The sequence below is a fragment of the Poecile atricapillus genome, chromosome 3 (assembly GCF_030490865.1).
Source record: "Poecile atricapillus isolate bPoeAtr1 chromosome 3, bPoeAtr1.hap1, whole genome shotgun sequence".
In the NCBI taxonomy this organism is placed as follows: Eukaryota; Metazoa; Chordata; class Aves; order Passeriformes; family Paridae; genus Poecile; species Poecile atricapillus.
The window spans coordinates 115,055,645-115,076,973 of NC_081251.1; the positions used below are offsets into that span (position 1 = coordinate 115,055,645).

The window sequence follows — 21,329 nt, forward strand, 5'->3', positions numbered from 1 at the left end:
AACTTGGATGTCAAGGTAGTGGCTCTAAATTTGAGATACACATCCCTGAATAAACCCAGGTCATTTTTTACATGAAACATGGCTTTATATCATGTTTCTTTTTAGAGATAGTCCTAAATCCAGTCACAGTAGAAATTAAAGATATGTTTCTTCTGATAACAAGAGAAAAAAAATTGCAAGCCTTCAGCAGCTTAGATAATTTTTGTGTAGAAAAATAAATGTTCTGGCCAGGTGCCACCAAATGCCAGCATTTTCAAGTTTGTGTTTTTTTCTCAGTGGTGCTAAAATTCTCTGCATCTCATTAGAGAATATTGCAGAAAAATATATTAAGTGAACGCAGAACCTGATTTATCAGTGTGTATTTTTAGAAATAAAGAGGTGTAATAATCAGGGGAAGAAAACATGAGAAAATAACTCATCTTTATCGCTATTTTGTCTTACAAAATCCTGATTAACTTCTTTCTCCTCTGAAGAGCAGCAGCTAACACTGAGCATTGCAGGATAGTTGATTTAATCATCTAAAAACCAGTTTGTGCCTTCCAAGAGATTACATTTGGATAAAGCCTTTCTGTGCCTGTGTGAAATTTCGGAGACTGTGTGGGTAGACAGTGGGGCTCTGGCACTGACAGGACACACAGCATCAATACAGTGCAAAGCTCAGTCACCACCTCCCTTCAGGGCTCTTTTCCCAGGCAAAAGAAGCAGCTCTGCTTTGCACAATAAACAAGTTGTCACTGTTCCTTCTAAAGCTATTTTGGTTAAAATGTAGCCATTAATGAAGCACTTCAGACCATGAAACCCAGGTTATAGTAACTGAGAAGCTGCAAAAGGCAGGTAATCACAATTCTTCCTCAAGACCTTTTTCCTCTGTCTCCAGGACACCTTCTGCTGTAAAATCATTCTTTGCTAATTATAAACTTGACAGCATTTCCACAGTTGCATTATAAATGATTAATGTGCATCTCCAGTCAGCTAAAAACATTCAGTCTTGCTTAACACCCAATAAGCAAGTTTATTCCACTTCTGCATAGAGAAACCCTTTGTAGCCAGGTCCCAGAAAACAAGACAAGAACATGGAAAGGTGATTCTACAGACAAGCAATTTTTTTTGTAGTACCTTTGCTTTGACACAGTCCCTCCTCCTTCCTCCTAGATATAAATGAGTGTGAGACCACTAATGAATGCAGAGAGGACGAAATCTGCTGGAATTACCATGGAGGGTTCCGTTGTTACCCCAGAAATCCTTGTCAAGAGCCCTACATCCTTACCTCAGAGAAGTAAGGGAAAAATGAAATCTTGTGGTTTTAGGCTCATCCTCAAGAGTGGACAAGATGGAATGAACCAGAAAATTGTATTTTAATGTCTTTTCCTGTGCTCTTACCCCTGTTTGTGTGGCAGCCGCTGCGTGTGCCCGGTGTCCAACGCCATTTGCCGGGAGCTGCCCTACTCGGTGGTGTACAAGTACATGAGCATCCGCTCCGACCGGACCGTGCCCTCCGACATCTTCCAGATCCAGGCCACCACCATCTACCCCAATACCATCAACACCTTCAGGATCAAATCTGGCAATGAGAACGGAGAGTTCTACCTGAGGGTGAGTATTGGGGGCACTCAGACCCTGCCCCCACACTGCCCCATCCTTGTGACAACCCCAAATGTCCCCAAAAGGCCACCACGACACCTCAAAGTTCAGCAGCTTTTTGGTGCTCCCTTACTAAGTGTGCTTGGCTTCCGGTTTTTAACAAGCCTTTTACTTTCCTACCTGAAAATCCTAAACTGGGACTGCAACTGTTTCTTTGAACTCAGGAATATTTTGCAATCCTGGGACACCTGTGTCAGATTCACACAAAATAACTCCCTGCCTTCCCCTCTCTGTACCAACACCTCAGATAAATCTGTATAGGATACAATTATAGAAAGACTCCCTGTACAATTACCTTAATTATATGTCTCATTTTGTAAAAGAAGAAATCAATAACAGCATTCTAGAAATCTGTGCCCCATCCCAAGCTAAGTTCAGGCCAACTTACAGTGGTTTTATGTTGGGACATAATTAAATCTTTATTTCCCCATGGTAAAAACCAAGGAAGTTCAAAATACTTGGGATAGCAGTATTTCCTGTTAGTGGGATACATCCAAGTAGATACACATGAATGGGAGTGTCCAGAACTGCTTTTTAAGGTTTGTTTGGGGAAGAAATCTCATTTTTCTTGAACCCCTATCATATTTACAAATTCCTGGGAAATCCTTTTTCCTTCATATATGGCTTTATACTCAGTAAAACAAATTCAGCACAAAAATCTATCAGAAGTATAGTAATTGGGAAGTTTCAATGTTTAATTATTTTCCTTCAAATCAGGAGATTATGGGCTTTTAACAGTGCATCCAACAAGTGTACCACAATATGGCATTGCCATTTGGACCATGTTTACCCAAGGTGGGAACAGGGAACTACCCATTCATATTATCATTTGTTGTGATGTAACAAATCCAGGGGAAAGCACTGGATCACAGTGCATCACTGGATCACCCCCTAATTTCCCCCAAAATACCAACAGCTATTTGCCTAAAATAAAAAGATCACTGCAGGTCCCACTTGGGTAAGACCCCAGTGTGGCCCTCAAATTGACCCTTGGAGTAACAATTCCCATCTCCTGCTGCCACCCAACAAGAAATCTCAGGCCTTAAAAAAGGAAGCACGTGTTTATTCCTGCCAGGGGACTGTGGTAAACAAAAGCTTACTTGGAAATCATTCCTACTGTTGTAGTAAAATGCTGAGCTGGCTCCTGGATGCAGCAGATGGATTGGATTCATCTGTGCACCCAGCTGACGTGACACAGGGAGAAAATATCTGTAGTAGGTGAAGGGAAAGATGGAGTCGACCCTTTTATCATCATCTGGAAAAGACAAAGCTGTTTGACAAATCAACAGCATAACCCCAGAGTGGGAAAAGAGCTCTGAAGCAGAACAAGATGGGGATAGCAACAGGCACACACAGGTAACAAAATTTCTCAGCGTTTACAAGGACAGCACAACTTCTGGAGCATGAGCCACAAGACAGTTTTGGAGTTTCCCTCCACAGAACAAACTACCTCACTGTTAAAGACATTAGGGCTCTTGTTTTACTTATTCTCTATTCTAAAAGCTGGTAGATGGGGTTAAAACAAAGACCATCCTGGGATAGATTACCACTTCCCACATCCTCTGGGGAGGCAGCATAACCAGGAACAGATTTTGCAGCGCAGTTTATTCCTCTGGGCCTCAGTCAGGTGGAGTTTTCCCTGCAGCACAGCCAGGTGTGAGATTAGTCAGGGCCCTGTGCAAGTGTTAAAAGCCCCCTTGCCCATGGAGATAGAGCCCTGCCCGGAGCGGTGCCGCAGCAGCACGGACACCGCCGGGAGCTGCCGTGGCTTGGACTGAGCCGGGCTTTGCCGTGTTTGTTGTTGTTGTTGCAGCAAACCAGCGCGGTGAGCGCGATGCTGGTGCTGGTGAAGTCGCTGTCAGGGCCCAGGGAGCACATCGTGGACCTGGAGATGCTGACGGTGAACAGCCTGAATTACCGCACGAGCTCGGTGCTGAGGTTAACCATCATCGTGGGACCCTACGCCTTCTAGTGTTCGCACGAACCCCCGGCGGGGCTCGCAGCAGCCAAAGAACAGCGTCGGAAAGAAAGCACTTACTATTGTTATTTATAGATTTTGCTCTCTTTTTTAAAAGAATTTGTTTAGTAAGTTGATATCTCTTATTCACACATTACACCTGTAATTCCAGATTAGTAGATGTGTTCCATAGTATAACAGGGGCATTGTCACTTTCTGTATAAAGATTTAAATCTTTTTTTTTTATTACCTTCCTTGGACTAGATACATACTATGCTTTTATATGAGAACTGTACGTTCATGCTATCCTGTAAAACTTCACACACCCTTCCTAGCCAAAGAGGTCATGCAATTTATAAGTGATCTTCTGTTTTGTTTTTATTTTAAATTCTAATGCAGCTACACTGAATCTCAAAAAAGAAAAAAATTACGTAGTACGAATGATACACAAAGTAATGGTTATCTGATAAGCTAAAATATATTTCTTATTTTTAACTACTTTGTAACAAAAGGTAACAGTAAATAAAAATCTATTTCTGTAGACATTTATGTGCTATCACAGCTGGTTTTTCTAATCTGGGTTGGAGGTAAAGTGACATTGTGAGAAATGCTTTGCATCACATTTTTGTATGCAGATTGTGTTAACCATACCATGGAATAACATAATGCTCTCTCCAAGAGAAAGAGACCATAAGAAGAAAATGTCTCCAACAAAGAAAAACTCCAAATGGGAACTCACCAGGCAGGGCACAAATGTCCATAAGAACACTGTTGGCAGTTACTGCTCAGAGGGATGCAGCATTTTCAGACTGAAGTTAACATACTATTTTTCCAGAAATATTGTATTGTACACTAAGAGTTGAGTGCATTTCCTTATTAAGTTATATCATTTTCAGGCACTCGGTCCTGTTCTTGCTCTTACAACTCAGATGTATCATGTACAGTGTTCATAAAATTTATTTCTAATTCAAGAACTAATAACATCTTTTGTAATATGTAAAATCTTATTTCTTGTTTAAAATGTAGTAGTTAATCCTTTGATGTACAAAATTTTTAATAAAGATCTCTTACCATATTGTATTTGGTCTATTTTGAGGTGGTTTGTTACTACTGCCCTTATTGTCACGTACTGTGGGAGTTGGCAAAGCCGTGTTGAGGTCTCAGCGGTCAGAGGGGTCCAGATCTCAGCCTGTACAGGATGAGTTCTTGGAAGATGAAAAACACAGTTCCTCTGTAGAAGGACAAGCCTGCTGCCTACTGAGATTTAGTTTTACTGACAGCAAAAGCTCGCTCCAGAACAAAACTCGGAGCAGGCCACAACCACAGTGGTTGAGGGCGACACATCCCCCGTGCCCGGGCAGAGTGTGGAGCAGGACCCCATTATCCAACAATCATTCCTTCAGGAAGTCATTTGTGGCTTTAAGCAAACATTTCCTCTGCCAAAATCTCAGGGCACGTGGCTGCTGTACAGCAGCAGTGCTGTGCAAATCATGCTGGTGCTGGGTCACGTTCTCTTTGCCTGGGGCCTGGAGCAGTGGGGTGAGACCCCGGCACCCCTCACCAGGACAAATCCAATTGCTCCATGGTGGGATTTAACTGGGGTTTGCTGTGGTGAAAAATCTCTGCTACAGAGTTTGGCTTGTAGGGAGCCCCTTCCTCCCCCTCAGAGAGATCCCTCCCCATTCATCACCACAAATACACTCAGTCTGAAAGGCAACTCCAGGTCCCACACAAGCACTGAGCAAGATGCTTCCAGCCTCCTCTCCTCCATGCAACTCCTGTGACAAACAGCACATGCTCTCCTCGACACGTCCTTGAATTAACTTCTCTCAGTGTAGGCTGTCCTCACAAACGAGCTGTGCTGCTGCTCAGGCACCCCCCTCCACCCCCAACATCAGCACTCTTCTTCTACTCCAACTTTAACCTCCAAATCATGCAATTCAACATGGCCCACTCCAAGAAAATCAGTTTTCGTGCTTTTAAGTTTAAAATGGGCAGTTTGCTCTTGAGAGAGGAGGCTCAAGTGGCTTCGCCCCCTTATGACCCCAGACTTGAAAGGGCACCAGGCTGGTCCCTAAAGCAAATTAAGGAACCACAAATCTTCCCTGAAGTCCCCAAGCTGACAGGCTCTGCCCCAAGGATTTAATCTACCAGTTTTTATATCAGTTTCACCAACATCCTTTTTAAGCCTTCCTTTTAAGTCTCTGCTCATCTGACAGTAACCCAAAACTGATCTTCATATATAAAATATTTATACACCTCTCAAATGGCAGGAGCAGCAGAGGCAGCTGTACCTCACACACGTGCCCTAGCCATGCTCAGCCTTGCACACCTCATTGTGCAGGATGCTTGGCTCAATCCATTTTATCTACACACAACTGTCCTGCTGTCTGTCTGTTGGCTATATCAAGGTGTCCAGCAGACCACTGAGAGCCCAGACTGGCTGAGTCAGAGGTTGTCACACAGCTCAGGAGTGCAGAGCCAGCCGTTTGTCACTACTCTGCAGGCTGGTTGAGCCCAAAGGCGGTCACTGGGTGTGGGCAGCACCTCCATGAGAGCCAGGAGCTGGAATAACAGCAGCCCCTCCAAACCAAAACAGGAGCTGAGCAGAAACTGGCAGGGGGTGGTTGGCCTTGTTTTGGGTAGGGGTGGGGTACATGACCGAGCCTGAAAGGAGCCCACAGCCAGAATGAGAAGATGGTTCAGAGCCTGAACAAGGAGAGCTTTTGTACACCAAAAAAGCTGCACATTTTTAGGAGGGAAAGCTACAGGTTCTCCAGTTCTCCAAGCAAGCAGAGCTTCACCTGTTCCCTGCAGATTGTATGGAAGTGCAGCAAACATGCAACAAGAATTTGAAGAGCTACTTGGATTATAAGGAACACTGAAATCCCAAGAAATTACATGAGAGCAGAGTGTTTGCTCAGCCTTCCCTGTACCCCACTGGCACAGCCATAACCAAGAACACACTCCAGGAAGGATTCTCATATAAATCTGTCAATGTTGGGGAGAAGAATCTAAATCAGGATCACATGCAAAGCTTAGTATCTTCTCAGAAACAGAAAACAGGGAGAAGAGAAGAAAAAAATGTGACTTAAGGAAATGAAAATGCAAGTTCATTCATTTCCCCAGGACCACCTGAACACAGTGCAGTGGGATTATTTTGCTTGGAAGGCTCACAAATGCAAGTTTGTTGTTGAATCCCGTTTCCATGGCTGCACAGAGTTGCTTGTGTTTTGAATGATCATCCGTGTTTCTAACTTTATAAGTCTCCTAATAAAATATAGAACAGCTGCTGCCCCAGTCAGCTGTTGAGCATATGGAGCCCACCAGGGACAAAGCCCACTGTTAACACAGAGAATTATTTTTAACGCCCTCACATATCTAAACCTCCCCATCATCTCAGCAAAATGGCACAATTCCACACTTCCCAGCTGGGGGAACACCTGCGTCATGCAAAACTGAACTGGGCTGCATCTGCTACAAAACCCAATTTATTTCATCTGGCCAGCAGAAAAAAGTGATCAGCCTCAGTGAACAGGGCAAAAAGTTAACTGTGTTTTATATCTGGGGAAAAGCAGATGTCTAGTTAAGATGTTTATACAGCAAACATTTCTGTATATATTAGGAGGAAAGAGAGCTGTTTAATAAAATAGGGTTGGGTTAGAGTTGCCAAAGCAAATTTGAAGGGCAGTACAACAACTTTTGTAATTTTTGATGGGAATAGATTTTAAATCCTGATTTATATTGATTACATGCATCAAACAAGTAGTTTTTTTTTAACTAAGTGACCTTAACGTTAACTCTTTAAAGCCTCACACTTACTGTATTTGCTCAGCAGAAAAAACTGCAAACGTGTCACAGAAATATGACAAGGTAGCATTGAGGGCACCCCCTGATTTAGTCTCTGCTATCTCAGGACCTGGATACTGGATGAGGGACCAAGACACCCAGCAATGCTTCCTGCAGACCAAAATCCTGGAATCAGGTGAGCTCCAGGTTGTTTGCAGGCGCATTCACTCTGTCAGTCACACACTTTCTCATGAGATAAATTATTTTGCTTCCTGGTCCAGAACCCAAATGGTCCCAGAAGCAACATCAGCACTCTGCATATCCCTGTTCCCTCACAGAAACACATCTGGATAATTAATATTTTTAAATGTTAATGATATTTTTGTAATTTCTACATAACCACACAGTACATATATATTCAAACAGGATAAACATTCAAAAGGTGAAGCTCTCAGCTAAAACCTCCAGCAGCTCCTGCCCTGCAAACACACTCTGCTGCACTTCATTGCATTGCTGTAATAAAACAGTCTATTTTTTCTCTTCCCCCCAACCCTTAAGACATCCCCCAAAGCTTTTGCAGGTCCACAAAAACTCCCAAAGCTAAGAAGTGGCCCATCTCCACCCATGCACCTGAACAAGCACACAGAAAGGCTTTCAGATGGAGCAGCCTGCCAGCTGGGTTGACAAAAGCAACATATTTATGCTGTTAAACCCTGAATCCACAGCCATGGAAGTTACACAGGCACCTCAAGGTTTAAACCCTGCCAGTGCCACTCCAGAAACATCTGAACCTGTGACCACCTCCTCTGGAGGGTCACATTTTCTTCTTGCACTGGAGTGTTTCTGGAGTATCTCTGTGCAACATACAGGAATGTTTCCTATACAGAATATATACAACAAACACCCAAGTGGGAAGTCAAAAGAGCAAAATTCCTGCAGGCGGCATGGAAACTAGGAAAACAAACAAATTTTGGAAGCTCGGAGCAAGGGCTGCAGAGGGGAAGCCAACATACCAAAACAGCAGGGTAAAAGGCATTATTAAAATCAATAAGTCATTCTCTGAGAAGCTGAGGCTGTACATGAACAAGGCAAATGGAAATGTTCCTGAGCTCTGGAAGGTCACGGGTGAAAACAAACACGGCAGGCCAAAGGAGCAGTTTGCAAATGCCTGCACTGGCAAATCAAAACTCTCCCAGTCACAGCAAAAGCAACATCCCAGGAGGCTGAGGGGGCCCACACGTTAGGGAGACAAGCAAAAAACACCGATGCCATGGCAAAAAGAAAAGAAAAAAATTAAGTGAAACTTTTTATTGCGTGCCTGTAGAAGGAATTTGGCACAACAGCACTGTGCCAGAGCTGCTCTTACAGGCAACATAGCAAAGGACTTGCCCTGGAGTCAGGAGCAGATAAAAGAAGGGAAACAGAACTTTTTGCTAATGACATCCAGTTGTTCAGGTAAAGATGAGCATCCTCCGGAAAACAGAGCACTTACAGCGCTCTGAATATTGAGCAGGAAATGCCAAAAAAACCAGAGGGGATAAATGCAAAATGATGCACATGCAGGAAGTTATCCCAGCTTTATTTGAACAGCAAAGGCCTCTGAACTGACCACCACCTCCCAGGAGAGCATCAGGGTTATGGCAGACCATGCAAAGAGGAAACCACAACTCCACAAAGCTAATCCAGCAGCAGGAATAACTGGGGATCAGAGCAGGGAACGAAGCTGAAGCTTTGCACACTTGTGCAAATGCACTACAGCGTAAACACAGCTTGCAGCTTGGGTCCTGTCCCCCTCTTACAGCAGGATGCTGGCAATGTTCAAGCCCAGACTGGGCTGAGATTTAACTGCACAAAGCCTCCCAAGAGCCATTAAATACGTGGCTGTCCTGGACAGGAGCTGCTCCCCTGGCACCCACAGGCACAGGGCAGCATTCCGAGTTTGCCATCGGCAGCTCCGGAGCTGTTGCACGCCCTTGCCAGGAGCTCTGCCGTCAGCACCGGCTCTTGTGATGCCAAATATCCCCAAAACCTGGAAATCCCACCAAAAGAAGGGAGCAGCCTGCACAGAGCATGGTGGTGCTGCCTCCATCGCCTGCGTTAGTGAGGTTTTTGTGCAGCTGCTGCCAGCACCGGGTTCCGTGCCCAAATATCACACCCAGCTCAGCAGTGGCCACACCTGCATCAAAGCCAACTCAGCCAGCAGCAAATGTTTGCAAAAATAGTCACCTTCAAGGAAGAAAAATTTCACTTCTGCCCACTTTAAAGGCACTGCCTGGGGGAAGGCAGCAGGAACCAGAGCCATGCAGATAATGGTGTTTCCAAGAAACCTGTTTCTGCGCACACTAATTAGGCAGGAATTGGTCCTTGGAGTGATTAAAACAGATTTGCATTTGCTGCTTTCTCTCCCCAAAATAAACCTGGTTTCAGATAATTTTTCAACCTAGGGTCAGTCCAGAGACTGCCCCCCAATATTTAACAGGGCTGTTTTGTTTCAGGAGAGCTCTACAAGCTGGCAGAAGTAGGGAGGCAGAGGAACATGAACCAACATGCCAAGAGCTCCCTGCGAGGCCCTTGATTTTGTACTAAAAACCAAATCATGAGGATCAAAATAGTAACATGAAACTTTAACAGGGTCAGGAGATTTCTGCCTCTGCTCTGGTATGCTGAAGAGGAAAGATCTGAGTTGTACAGTGAATATCTCCAGTAAAGCACTGAAATTTCATGGACAATCAACCATACCAGGCTGAAAGCCACCCAGTTCTAACACAAGTAAACATTTTACAGGAATATATTTCCTTACTTGGTTTAAAAATTTGTTACCCGCATTCCCTGGGATGACAGAACTTACCAGGCCACAGTGACATCCCTGTGAAGCTTCACTTTGTGCTTTGCTGAAAAACTGTTTGCCTGTGAGTGTAAAGAAAAGCTGGAGAGGCACCACACTCACAGATAAAGCTCTCCTGAAGGATTACTCACACAGGCCTGCTACAGGTGTATGATACATAAAGAAATGAGGATCCAGTCAATACCAACATCCCACCCAAATCTACCTGCCTGCAGGTACCCAGGTCATGGAAACATCTCTAAGCTGGCAGCTTGTTGGCACAAAAGAAAGCACTTAAGTCACTATTCATCTTGTCATAATTTAATGCTTGTACCTTGGCCAAAATCCCTAAACCAGGCTATTTGCAAATGTTAAGTCCAGTAGCTTGGTATGTTTCTCTTCCCCAGACAGGGATAAGCATTAACCAGCTCAGGAAAAAAAAACAATACATACTCATAAAATTTCCAGAATCTGGTTTTTAGCCTCTATTACTGAATTTACAAGATTATTTTGAATTTGAGCACTGAGTGTTCAAGCACATTTTAGAGAGGGGTGGAACACTTCCAGCCCTTCCTTACTCTGCCTTTTCAATGGGCTTTGGGCAGCATCACAAAACATCCTCCACCACACCATATTCTTATTTGATTTTAACCCTTCCACTGCTGTTCTACTACTGCAGGGATGTATTTTAGCTCTGCACAGCAGAATATTTCCTTGCCTCTGGGATCACCTGAATTTGCACACACTCAGATGCTTGGGATCAAGGCTTTTGGCCTGATTGCTCCTGACCATCATCACCCAATACAAAAATACTGTGCTTTGAGGGGGGAAATACTTTCTAGAAATTTAGAATGATCAGCCTGGACTTGAAAATTAGACAGTGCTTTCAAGCAGTGGAAGGTATGCAGTGATGATGGGGTGCTGCCTCATACCACAGGCCTCAAACCCCCTCTGATCAGCTATTTAACATGGGGTATTTCAACAGCTGCCCTCAGCAGAAGCTTCCTGAGGTTGCCTGGAGTCTCCAAAAGGACGTAAAATATTTGTAGTAATTCCCCGAACAAACCCAAGAGGCTTCCTCGAAGCAGAGCCCTCAGCTCTGTTGACTTGCTTTTTTAAAAGGTAATATAAATTCCACTTACGCTGGTTTGTTTTGATGTTGAAAATTGGTCTCCATAGACATGGTTGAAATCATGCCCTGCAGCGCTGAGGCTGGAGCCAACAACCACACAGCCCTTCGCCAGTGCAGAGCTCAGGAGGCTTCAGAGGTGTAAATGCCATCCCACCCAGCCCAGCAGCACCAGGAGAGCACAGGGAAAGGGACAGGGTGCCTCATCCCACAGGGAAAACTCACAGCTGTGGCCACCCAGGCACTGGGAGAAGCCTGTGGGGCTCCCCCCACATCACCCTCAACCCATTGCTCACACATTTCCTTCACCAGGCACTGACAAGCCTTAAAGAGTGCATGGGAAGCCTAGAACACTGATTTTTGTAAATTTTTAAAGCCTCATTTCCCTGTAGCAGCTCCCTCGAAGGCTGACATGCAGCTAGGACCACAGCAGAGTTTGCCAAGCAGAAACAGCAATAAAAAGAAATCAGGGTGAGACAAACAGGAGGAATAGATGGAGAAACGACAACTCGAGGTTTTTATATGGAAATTTATATCGAGGGCAACATTCCTGTCTAACACAAGCATTTTAATACTTCCGGATGCAAGCCTCAAGCCAAAATCCAGTGAGGTCTGATGTTACGATAGTGTTTAAGCTCAGGGATGCTGAACGTTTTGCAAGAGCTACAGGTTTTCCCAGTGCCAAAAACCATGCAGAAGAGCAACAAAAAAAAGCTTTTAATTCTGCCCCAATAACCCTTCCACACTGTCCCAGCACGGAGCAAGCACAGAGTGGAAACGAGCCCTGAGGCACCAAACCGCCCAAGTGGATTTGAACACAGAGGTGCTGCAGAACCTGCTCACCCCAGCCCCCCCAGAAAAGTCAGGGAACAGCCTATATTTGGGAAAGCATTATTTCCATGGCACTGTTTTCTTCCCTTCTGCAGCTCTAAGGCTGCTTCAGCCACCCTCCTGCACCACCCTGGGGTGGTTTCACAGCGCTCCCCAGCACTGCAAATCCCAGGCAGCAAGGAGGAATTCCCTGGAAAGCTGCCTCAGGCTGGGATAAAGCACAGGATGGCCGGGTTGAGGGGGATATGGGGCCGAGATCAAACCAGGAGACGTTGCCCAGGTCAGCAGCACAGCAAGCGTGAGCCCCACGAGCGATAAAGTGTTCGGAACAACTTGTCCCGGAGCTGCCGCTGCTGCTCCACGGCTGCCAAGGCCCATTTCTGCTTGGTTTATGCACCATGCCAATTCCTCCCCTATAAGATTAAGCTGCCTCGAGGCAATTTCAACTTACACATCTGATATCTGGAGCATTTGCTATGCTCTGCAGCTCAGGAGCCGGCACAGCCCCTGCGCTGCCACTTCCCCTTTTCACCTCACGTCACCCTTGGCAAAGGCACTGGCTCCCATTTAAGGGCTCACACACCTTTCCTGTCATTTAGAGACACCAAGGGAGTAACATCTTGCTGAAGAGCAGGACAGAACCATCAGTGCCATAGAGATCAAGGCTTCAGAGGCACCAACCTGACAGCAAAACGTACAGGACCTGTTTGCTTGGCTATATCCATCATCCTGGAGAAGAGCTTCCCCCTCTTAAGACTGTTCTGAGCTTGTGAAATACATTAATGAACCACAAATGCCAAACCTAGAAACAAAGAAATGCTGTTTAAAGCCTAAAAGCTTGGTTTCAAGACCATTCTGAGTGGTTCCAAGTTAGAAAGGCAAGATACCCAATTAAAAATAGTCAATAATCTTGAAAGCCTCCAAATTCCTTATTTGTTTACTTATCCAGCTACACATGAATAATTTTAGTCTAGCACAGGCCTGTTTGGGTGCCAGATCATGTTTGCAAGTCTGCCCTGTGAAAGGCAAATGTACAGTTGAACTTGGATGCTATGCAAGTATCAGCCAGCTATTAGCAGTGATTGCTAAACAATTTTTCCAAAAATTAGATCAAACAAAGCTCAATGCCTGTGGTTGTTGCTGGTTACTGCTGTGAGGAAAACAGTTACTAATACACAACTGCTTGGGCACAAATTATAAACGCAATTGAAATGCTGCACTCATCTTGCTCAAACACTAACTCTACTTTATGGAGATTTTTATTTTTCCCCCCAGCATTAAATCAAATTTCTGTACACACCAACAAGATGGACAGACCTAAAGGGATACTTGTGTGCACAGGAACCACAATCATCCTGATTCAGCTCACAAAACACCCAAAAATTTTGCAGATTCACCTCCAAAACCTTTGGTTAAACCATTCGGATGAAACAGTTGTGTAACAGAGTTATAAAGGCGACCATGGAAAAGCAGAAGAGGAAAGAAACTTCCTGAGGGTTTGGCATTGTTACTATTAGTGATGGCTGAATTCATTTTGCCTCATTTCCAATGCAGTCAGATATTCAAATAAAGCTTGAACACCATCTGTTTGCCGTGATCCAGAGACAACAAGGGTTGGAGACCAGGAATCGTGACGATGGCAAGAGTTATACACAGACTTTGCCTACCAGATCCAGTCTGGGACCTGTGAGAAAGGCTCTACCTGGAACAAGGGAAAAAAGTTTCCTCTAAATGCAAACCCATTTCTAACTGAATCAGCATTGGGCATGTGGAAAGGATATATTTACAAAGGAAAAGATTTTACAAGAAAATTTTGCAAATGTAATCAATTCCTGCATGGAAAGAGTCTCTGGAACAGCAGGGCAGAGAGCACTGGCTTCACTGCAACCGGGGAAGAATGGTTTGCAGAACCTCTGCACCTCAACCTGTGCTATAATTATACAGCTCATTAGTCTAATCACTATCAACTCCAGACTCTTCATGATGAAGCCAAAAGTGATGTTCCTCTGATTTGGGAAGCTCTCAGAAATCAATTTTTTTAAAGCTGAACTTTCTTAGAACGTTGACAAAACCAGGAACATTAAAATTCTATATAGTCAGGAACCAAAGTAAGTCAACTAAATAAAATATCCAATAAAAGCACCAAGAAAACCCCTGGAGCAAAGTTAATTGTGATAACCAAGTTTAACAATACTAAATAGCAAAGCTCATCATAAAAAGATTACAAGTGAAACTTCCTCCCAGTATTAATTCGGACAGGTTTCACTCCACTTCACTTAACTCAGACAACAGGAACAGGATTTACAATTCATTTAGTCAAGGAAAACCTGTGGGGAGCAGGAGGGCTGAGGAAGCATATCCATAATTAATTCCATTTGGAGGCACAGTTCTGATATGAGTGTGCACTAATCCTTCATTTTCCTTCCCTCAAACATTTATGCTCCTAAATTTGAAGCCAAGATTTGCACATTTCCACAAACGAGAATAAATCTGTGCAAGGCTTTGCTCTGACATTTGCTCAGTGTTAATCCCACTCTGTCCCAGGCAAAACCAGCTCAAGTTGGCACCCAGGGTGTCCCTCCCCCTCCTCCTGCCAGCACAGCACGGGCCAGGGGACACAGGGAGGCTCCCCTCAGGAATTCAGGGATCGCAGCATGGCCATGCCAAGCTCCGAGAGTCAGCCTCAGTCAGGTTATAGAAGGGAAAGCCCCTTCAGGAAGCAGCAGTTAACTCCCACCCAGTTAAAGGCAGGTGCTGAGCAGACCCCAAATTGCCACAAAAGCACCCTCAGCAGTGTTTTACTGCAATCCTCAAAAGCATATTCCCTCTTGCATGTAACCAAGGCCACTGGTGTTCAGGGCCAGCCCTGGCCAGAGATCCCAACTCAGAAGCCAACAAACCCCAAACCTTGCAGAGTCAGCCAAGAAATTGGGTTTTATTCCAGCTCAGCCACTCAGAGCCAGAGGCTCACAAACCTCAGAGGCTTCAAATTCTTCCCAGGGTTAAAATATCAGCCCTGGCCTCAAAATTCTGTGGCATGGCAAGTGAAGAGAGGATTTTCTTGGCCTTGCCTTTTTTTTTTTTTTTGCACAGCCTCCTTAGAGGTTGTGAATTTGCTGGTGCCCATCAGCATCTCGCACTTCTCATTACAGAAGAAATTGCTGTGCAAATCCAGCTGACCATGTGCCACTGCTCTCAAAAGTATCAGGGTCAGGAGGAAAATGTAAGATTGACAGGTGAGAGATTTTTTGCTGCTCATGGCAAGGCCAGAATTACATCTGCTTGAGGATTTCACAAGTAGAAACTACTCAGCAATTGCTTGGAATTGGAAAATAAGTATAATCCTAAAGGGAAAAAAGTCACTGAGAAAAGATTCAGCAAAGAGCCCATAGTTAATGATCCCCTGAATATTGCTGCCCTGGCTTGGTGCTTCTATTTGCCTGTCACACAATCATTTTTGATATCCTGAAAACACCTGTAGCAATTAAAAAATCATTTATTAACAGGTGGCTTTATCAGAACTGTGCTGGAACCCCTGAAGCCAGAAGGATAGAGTATCACCTGTCTTGGGAATAATATGCTGGGAGTTGTTAATAAAGAGCATTCCAGTGACACAGCTAAAAAATCAGGGTGTACCACTAAGAAACTCCTGATTTCTTTCAGATGCTCTTTCCACCCACCACACAAAAACTTACAAACAGCTTATAAAGCTCAGGTTTGGGACGCTCTGAAGACAACACCTGAAATAAGATCAAGGCCAAACACACAGTATGGAGTTATGAGACAGTAAAATAAATCAAAGGTTGCAGCTGAATCATTGAACTGTTACCAGCTGAGGAGCAAATACTTGTTACTGGGAGCAGCTGCTACTACCCTATAAAAGTTTTATATTCTGCACATTTCAGACCCCAAAACAGGGCTGACTATAGTTTTAAAAGGCAGATACCCCTATTTATATAAACAATTACCACTCTTCTACTTTAACACTGGCATTTTTCAAGCCAGTTGCAACTTGTGCAGGTAGCTGTATGAATTAAACACCACACTCTGAATTCTTTACTAACTTTTCTTTCAACAAGGCAGCAACATGTAAGTATTGCTATAGTAAGTGCTGATGGGATTTATAACTGGGTCCTGACTATAAATCATATTTTTATCAGCCGAAGATACTTTTTATTGCTGTTTTCATCCTTCATTTTATGTGTCGTATCTCCTCTCATCAGGAGGACCTATACCAAGGTGTAATTCTTACTTCATACCCCAAAAAATAATATTCTTTTCCCCAAGCAAAGAAAAAATAATAATAAAAAAAATTAATGCAAACATTTAGGGATTCCAAGGAGTCATTTTGAGGAAATAAGTATCTGCATTCAGGGTAAAATTTAAAGCCTCCACAAAAAGGGCTTGACCCAGCCCTGGTGAAACCAGTGACATTTGTCACAGCAAGAGGATGGAGCCAAACACACTGGAAATGGATCAAGGACATGGCATGGGTTGACAAACTGCTCCATCATTGGTTTTTAATTTAAACTTAGACCTTCTTTATAAGGCAAGTGGGTGAGAACAGCGAAACCCAGCCCCCATATCAATCACCACATCCACACAGTTCCCAACTCCTATTTATAGTTTTGCTTTGAAATTGAGGAGAAAAATGCAAAGCATCATGCCAAAGGGGAACAGCCATGATCCACAGGACTGAGCTGCAAGGCTGCTGCTTTATTTCAAGTGTGCTGTCCACCACACTCAGCACTGCTGCAAGTTCAGACTTCAGCAACATCCCACTTTTAACAAGATTTCAAAGGCTTTTTCCTGGTTTCTCAGAGAGCAAAGATAAAAAGGATTCAGTGGCCAAGATGCTTTAATGATGGACATGGTGTGATCAAGCAAACCTCTCCTGTCTCTTTCTCCACTATCTGGACCTTGCTGCTTGGCACCTGCAGCAGCTTGGAGGCTCCCAGAGCTTTGCTCTTTGTTAGAGAGGCTCTATGAACACTCTTGCTTTTGCTTCTCTTACTTAAAAATGCCTCTTAAAATTAACACACTAAGTTGAAAAAAAAAAAAGCTCAAGTAACCATTAAATAGCTATTTCAAAATGTCACATCCAGAGCTAAACAATCACAAGCAGCAGTTCAGCTTGGGACTTGAAGAGCAACAAATTCACCTTTCTGGACTGATTTTGTGCCAACACACACCACAGATCAATTACACTCTGCCCTTGAATCACTCCAGGATTTCAGGGCCTTGGGTCATTTCAGACTTCCTTGTATTCCTTGGTATGTACCACAATTCCCATCATAAGCATTTAAAATTAGAGCTTTGGCTCTTCACAGCCAACAAAGAGCTGCATGGCCTCTCAGGGTGACACAGAGGACCCCTGAGCAGTGCTCAGCCCTCAAATAGGATTTTTGGAGCATTTTCTAGATTCCAAATAATTTTAACTTGGGCACCCAAAAACTGACTTGACAGAGAGCAAGCACACGTATCAGGAAGTTTTGTTCCTTACACACGATGTTCACTTACATTTTTTACACCACAGGTTAAAGCTGTAGTGTTAGAACTGGTGCTAATTCAGTTTAGAAAACAGGAATCTAAACATGACCCTACACATGCAGAGTGCTCTCAACTCCTTTGTTAAAGGCACAGCATTGAATGATCAGAATTCACAGAAAAGCCTGGAAAGGCTTAAAAATCGCACCTCTAGGTGCTCCCCTGTAATCCATTAATTTAGGGTCTCTTCAACCCCTCTCCACTCCCATTACTCACAAAAAGGGAAGAACACTGTCCATAGTAAACTCTGTAAAATTTACTATTTCTGTAGATTTATCTCTTCGCTTCAAATAAAAAAATACTTTCCGTGCCAATCACTCACCTACGCAAATTCAAAACTGCAATGAAAACCAAGCCGTTGTTTGCTATTATTCGGTAAATATTCAGGGTAGCCTTGGAAGTTTCCGAGCGAGCCACGGAGCAGTTGCGTGGGCAGAAGCTGCGCCCTGCAGGCACCACCAGGAAACACCAGAACGGGGCTGCAGCACAGCCCGTGCTCAGCTCACCAGTGCCACCGTACGCCAGAGGGCTATTTTCAGTAAAGACACACCAAATAACACTTTTTAGGGTTTTTCTCCGTCCAGAGAGCCTCCTCCTGCACGGTATTCTCAATTTCTGTACTACAGAAAAGCCAGGGCATGGTGAAGACCCCCCGAGAAAAGGGCTAGATTCTGGAACTAAAATGTGATGCTTTACACTGCCTTGAAGCAATTCAGTGAACTGGCTGGGAAAAAAATTAACTCTCACTGTGGTGTTCATCCCCCTGATTTTCTGGTGAAGCCAGTGTTCCAGTTTCTTCCCTCTGTCCAGAGCCAGGAGCAGCCTCCAACACACACCTGACCCCCAGCTCAACACCCACTGCCAAAGTATATTAACCACTTCAAATAAAGCACATTTACTTCAAAGACGTGCTGCAAATAAAAGAAACACTTGCAGAATCTCACATGCTACAACAAACAGGTTTATATATTTCATAAGTAAATATATACAAGCAGAACTTCCACATAATAGTTGTCCCACTGACCTGGAATGTTCCTGGGGAGTTGGTGAAATAAAAAGCAGCTCAATAAAGAGGTATAAAATATGAAGGTAACACCTTTAAAAGGACAGAGTTGGTTAAAGGGAAGAGTTTTCCTTTCATTAGATGGAAATGTGTATTACAATCTTGCAGCACATGTACATAATTATTCCTGCACAAGTAAATTCAAGTGGTTCTAAGTGTCAAGGAACCCAAACCCACAGCTCCCAGGAACCAGTGCAGCTCTAATTCAGTACCTGGTCAAGGACATTAAAAACTCCTGGAAAGGAGGATGACACAGCATCTCTGTTTCCAAGCAATATAGAGGGATTTCTCTCAGAATCTATAACCACTGCCCATGCCAGCTCACAGAACAGGTTTGAGTCAAATCCCCTGCACACCTACAAGGTCTCTGCAGCTGAACACAGAAGTTTCCACTACTGTGGAAAGCCCTCAGCTGTAGAGGCTGCTCCCACCCTTTGCATCTCCTGAGCCTGTTTTTACCTGCCAGAAGTTCCAATTGTCCAGGTCTGGATGTTTCCTTCATGTGAAACACCTAAAAGCTGGCCTTTGGAAGCACAGTGCATCCCATACACCAAGGCAGACTCAGCTGAACACAGTTTGCTGAGTAAAAGATGCTTTTACTCTCAACTTAAGATAATAAATGGGACAAAAGAGAGCTCAAGAAAACATGAAGGAGTTGACACCACCAGTTCAAGTAAGGAGCTTATCCTCCCTTTATTGTTATGCTTCTGTTGTCCACTACCACAAGGAGGGGAAAAAAAAAAAACCAAAACCCAACAGTTTTCCTAAGGCCCTTTGCTAAGTTTAGGTTTCACATCACTAAAAACAACGACTCAAGTTATTTCAAAATTTCCTCCTCAAAAGGAAAAAAGATGATACCTCATGGGTCTATTACACCATGGGTATGGCACACAGGTTTCATATGCACATGCACTTTGACTACTGCTATATCCAAATAAATCTTCTAGAAAATAAAAGTCTGCTCTGACAATTATTCAACTTTCTCCCTTACTTACTCCTGCAAAATACAAAAATAAAATTAGAAAAAAAACAACACATCCAGCTCACTTTAGAAACCACAACACTGGTTTGGGAGAGGGAATTTACATCTTCAACTCTTTTTCATGTATGCAAGCAATCCCATAAGAGAAATGGTTGTAGAAATCTCCAACTTGCTTGGCAGAGCAGGACAGCTTAGGATGAGCAGAGGCTTCAGTTTACTCACCTACATCTTCTACTTGAATCCACTCCCAGGGAATGCTGCAATTTCCCACCTCCTGCTCAGGGAGACCAGCACAGAGCCCTCAGAAACCGAGGAAAGGACAGAGCTGCTACCCTAAAATAGGATGAGACACAGGTGCCCCAACAAGGGGCAGATGGGCAATTTGTTTAATGCAATTGCCCCACAGACATTGTGATTGCAAAGTTTCTCCACATGAGTTCTCTGAAGAACACTGAGACACTGGAGTTATACCAGCTGAGGAAATCTAGAGGCACCTGAAAACCATCACAAGAGATACAGCAGGAAATTAAATTAAGGTAGAGCTAAGCATGACAAGAATAAGGAGAGAAAACCAAGTGAAGTAGAAAATAAGTTGGTTTAAAGCCATGTAATTTCAATGGATTCTCCTAAAGCTTCTTTGGAAAGTTGGGATGGGAGATCTGTATCCTGCTAAAACAAGTTAATCAGTTCCAAAGGAGTTACTTGCTCAGGTGCAGCATCCCAGGGCTCCCAGGACTCTTTAATGATGCCATAATTGCTCTTCACAGTTTGCAATGAAGCCAGAATGGGATGCCCCCACCTAGGCATACTGGAATAGCTGTAACCCTACTGGGAATCTTTCCTGGAACAGCTGCAGGTACAATTCCTTACCAGCACTGTCCTTATTGGCAATGATAGAAAAAAGAAGGAAATACATCACTGGCAGGCTGTTTGTTTGTTGGGTTTGTTTTGAATTTAAGTTCTATATTGAGCTGCTTTTATAGAGCTAGGTCTGTACAATGGGTTCCACTTTCAAATAAAATTATAAAAAATCAAATAGTAAGTGTGTAGAGCTTTATGCCATAACTATGTAAGGGGCTCAGTTTAATCTTGTTTAGCATATAGGCTCGAGCTCAGGGAAAAATAGAGCCACAAGAAGTGGAGGAGTGTATGGAAAATACTCACAGCCTCTTTCTAGGGCAGTTGGATCCATGTTTACCCTTCCTTAAAATAGCCACACATTTTATTTTATTTTTTTTTAACGAGTGTCTGTAGCACTTGAAGTGAGAGATTTACTGAGCTGCAGGATGGGGATGGATAGAATTGGGTGATCAGCTACAGATGGACCCTGGCCAAAATAAATAAGTGGCTTAAGACTAAGTGGATCATAACTAATTCCCTCAAGGAACTTGGAAAAACTTTAATGCAGAAGTGCTCTCTGCTGCACCAGAGAGCTGGAGAGGAGGGGGCACAAAGTAGCCAAAAGGGGGCTGCTTAAGCTGCTCCTAAATAAAAACCCTACTTTTATTAAGAGCCACAGGATAAATATCAGTAGGGCACATACAGCATAAAAACATGGAAAAATGT

General features: G+C 43.7%; 1 protein-coding gene across 2 annotated transcripts in view; it reads left to right on the forward strand.

Moving 5' to 3' along the window:
- EFEMP1 (EGF containing fibulin extracellular matrix protein 1) overlaps positions 1-4,678 on the forward strand; it is a 45,639-nt gene extending 40,961 nt beyond the window's left edge. For both annotated transcript variants that reach the window (XM_058834961.1, XM_058834962.1), the window contains exons 9-11: positions 1,153-1,276; positions 1,398-1,593; positions 3,455-4,678. In XM_058834961.1, the coding sequence (XP_058690944.1) occupies positions 1,153-1,276; positions 1,398-1,593; positions 3,455-3,613 (479 nt within the window). In that variant the 3' untranslated portion in view covers positions 3,614-4,678. The remainder of the gene's footprint in view (positions 1-1,152; positions 1,277-1,397; positions 1,594-3,454) is intronic.
- Positions 4,679-21,329: the final 16,651 nt, after the last annotated feature.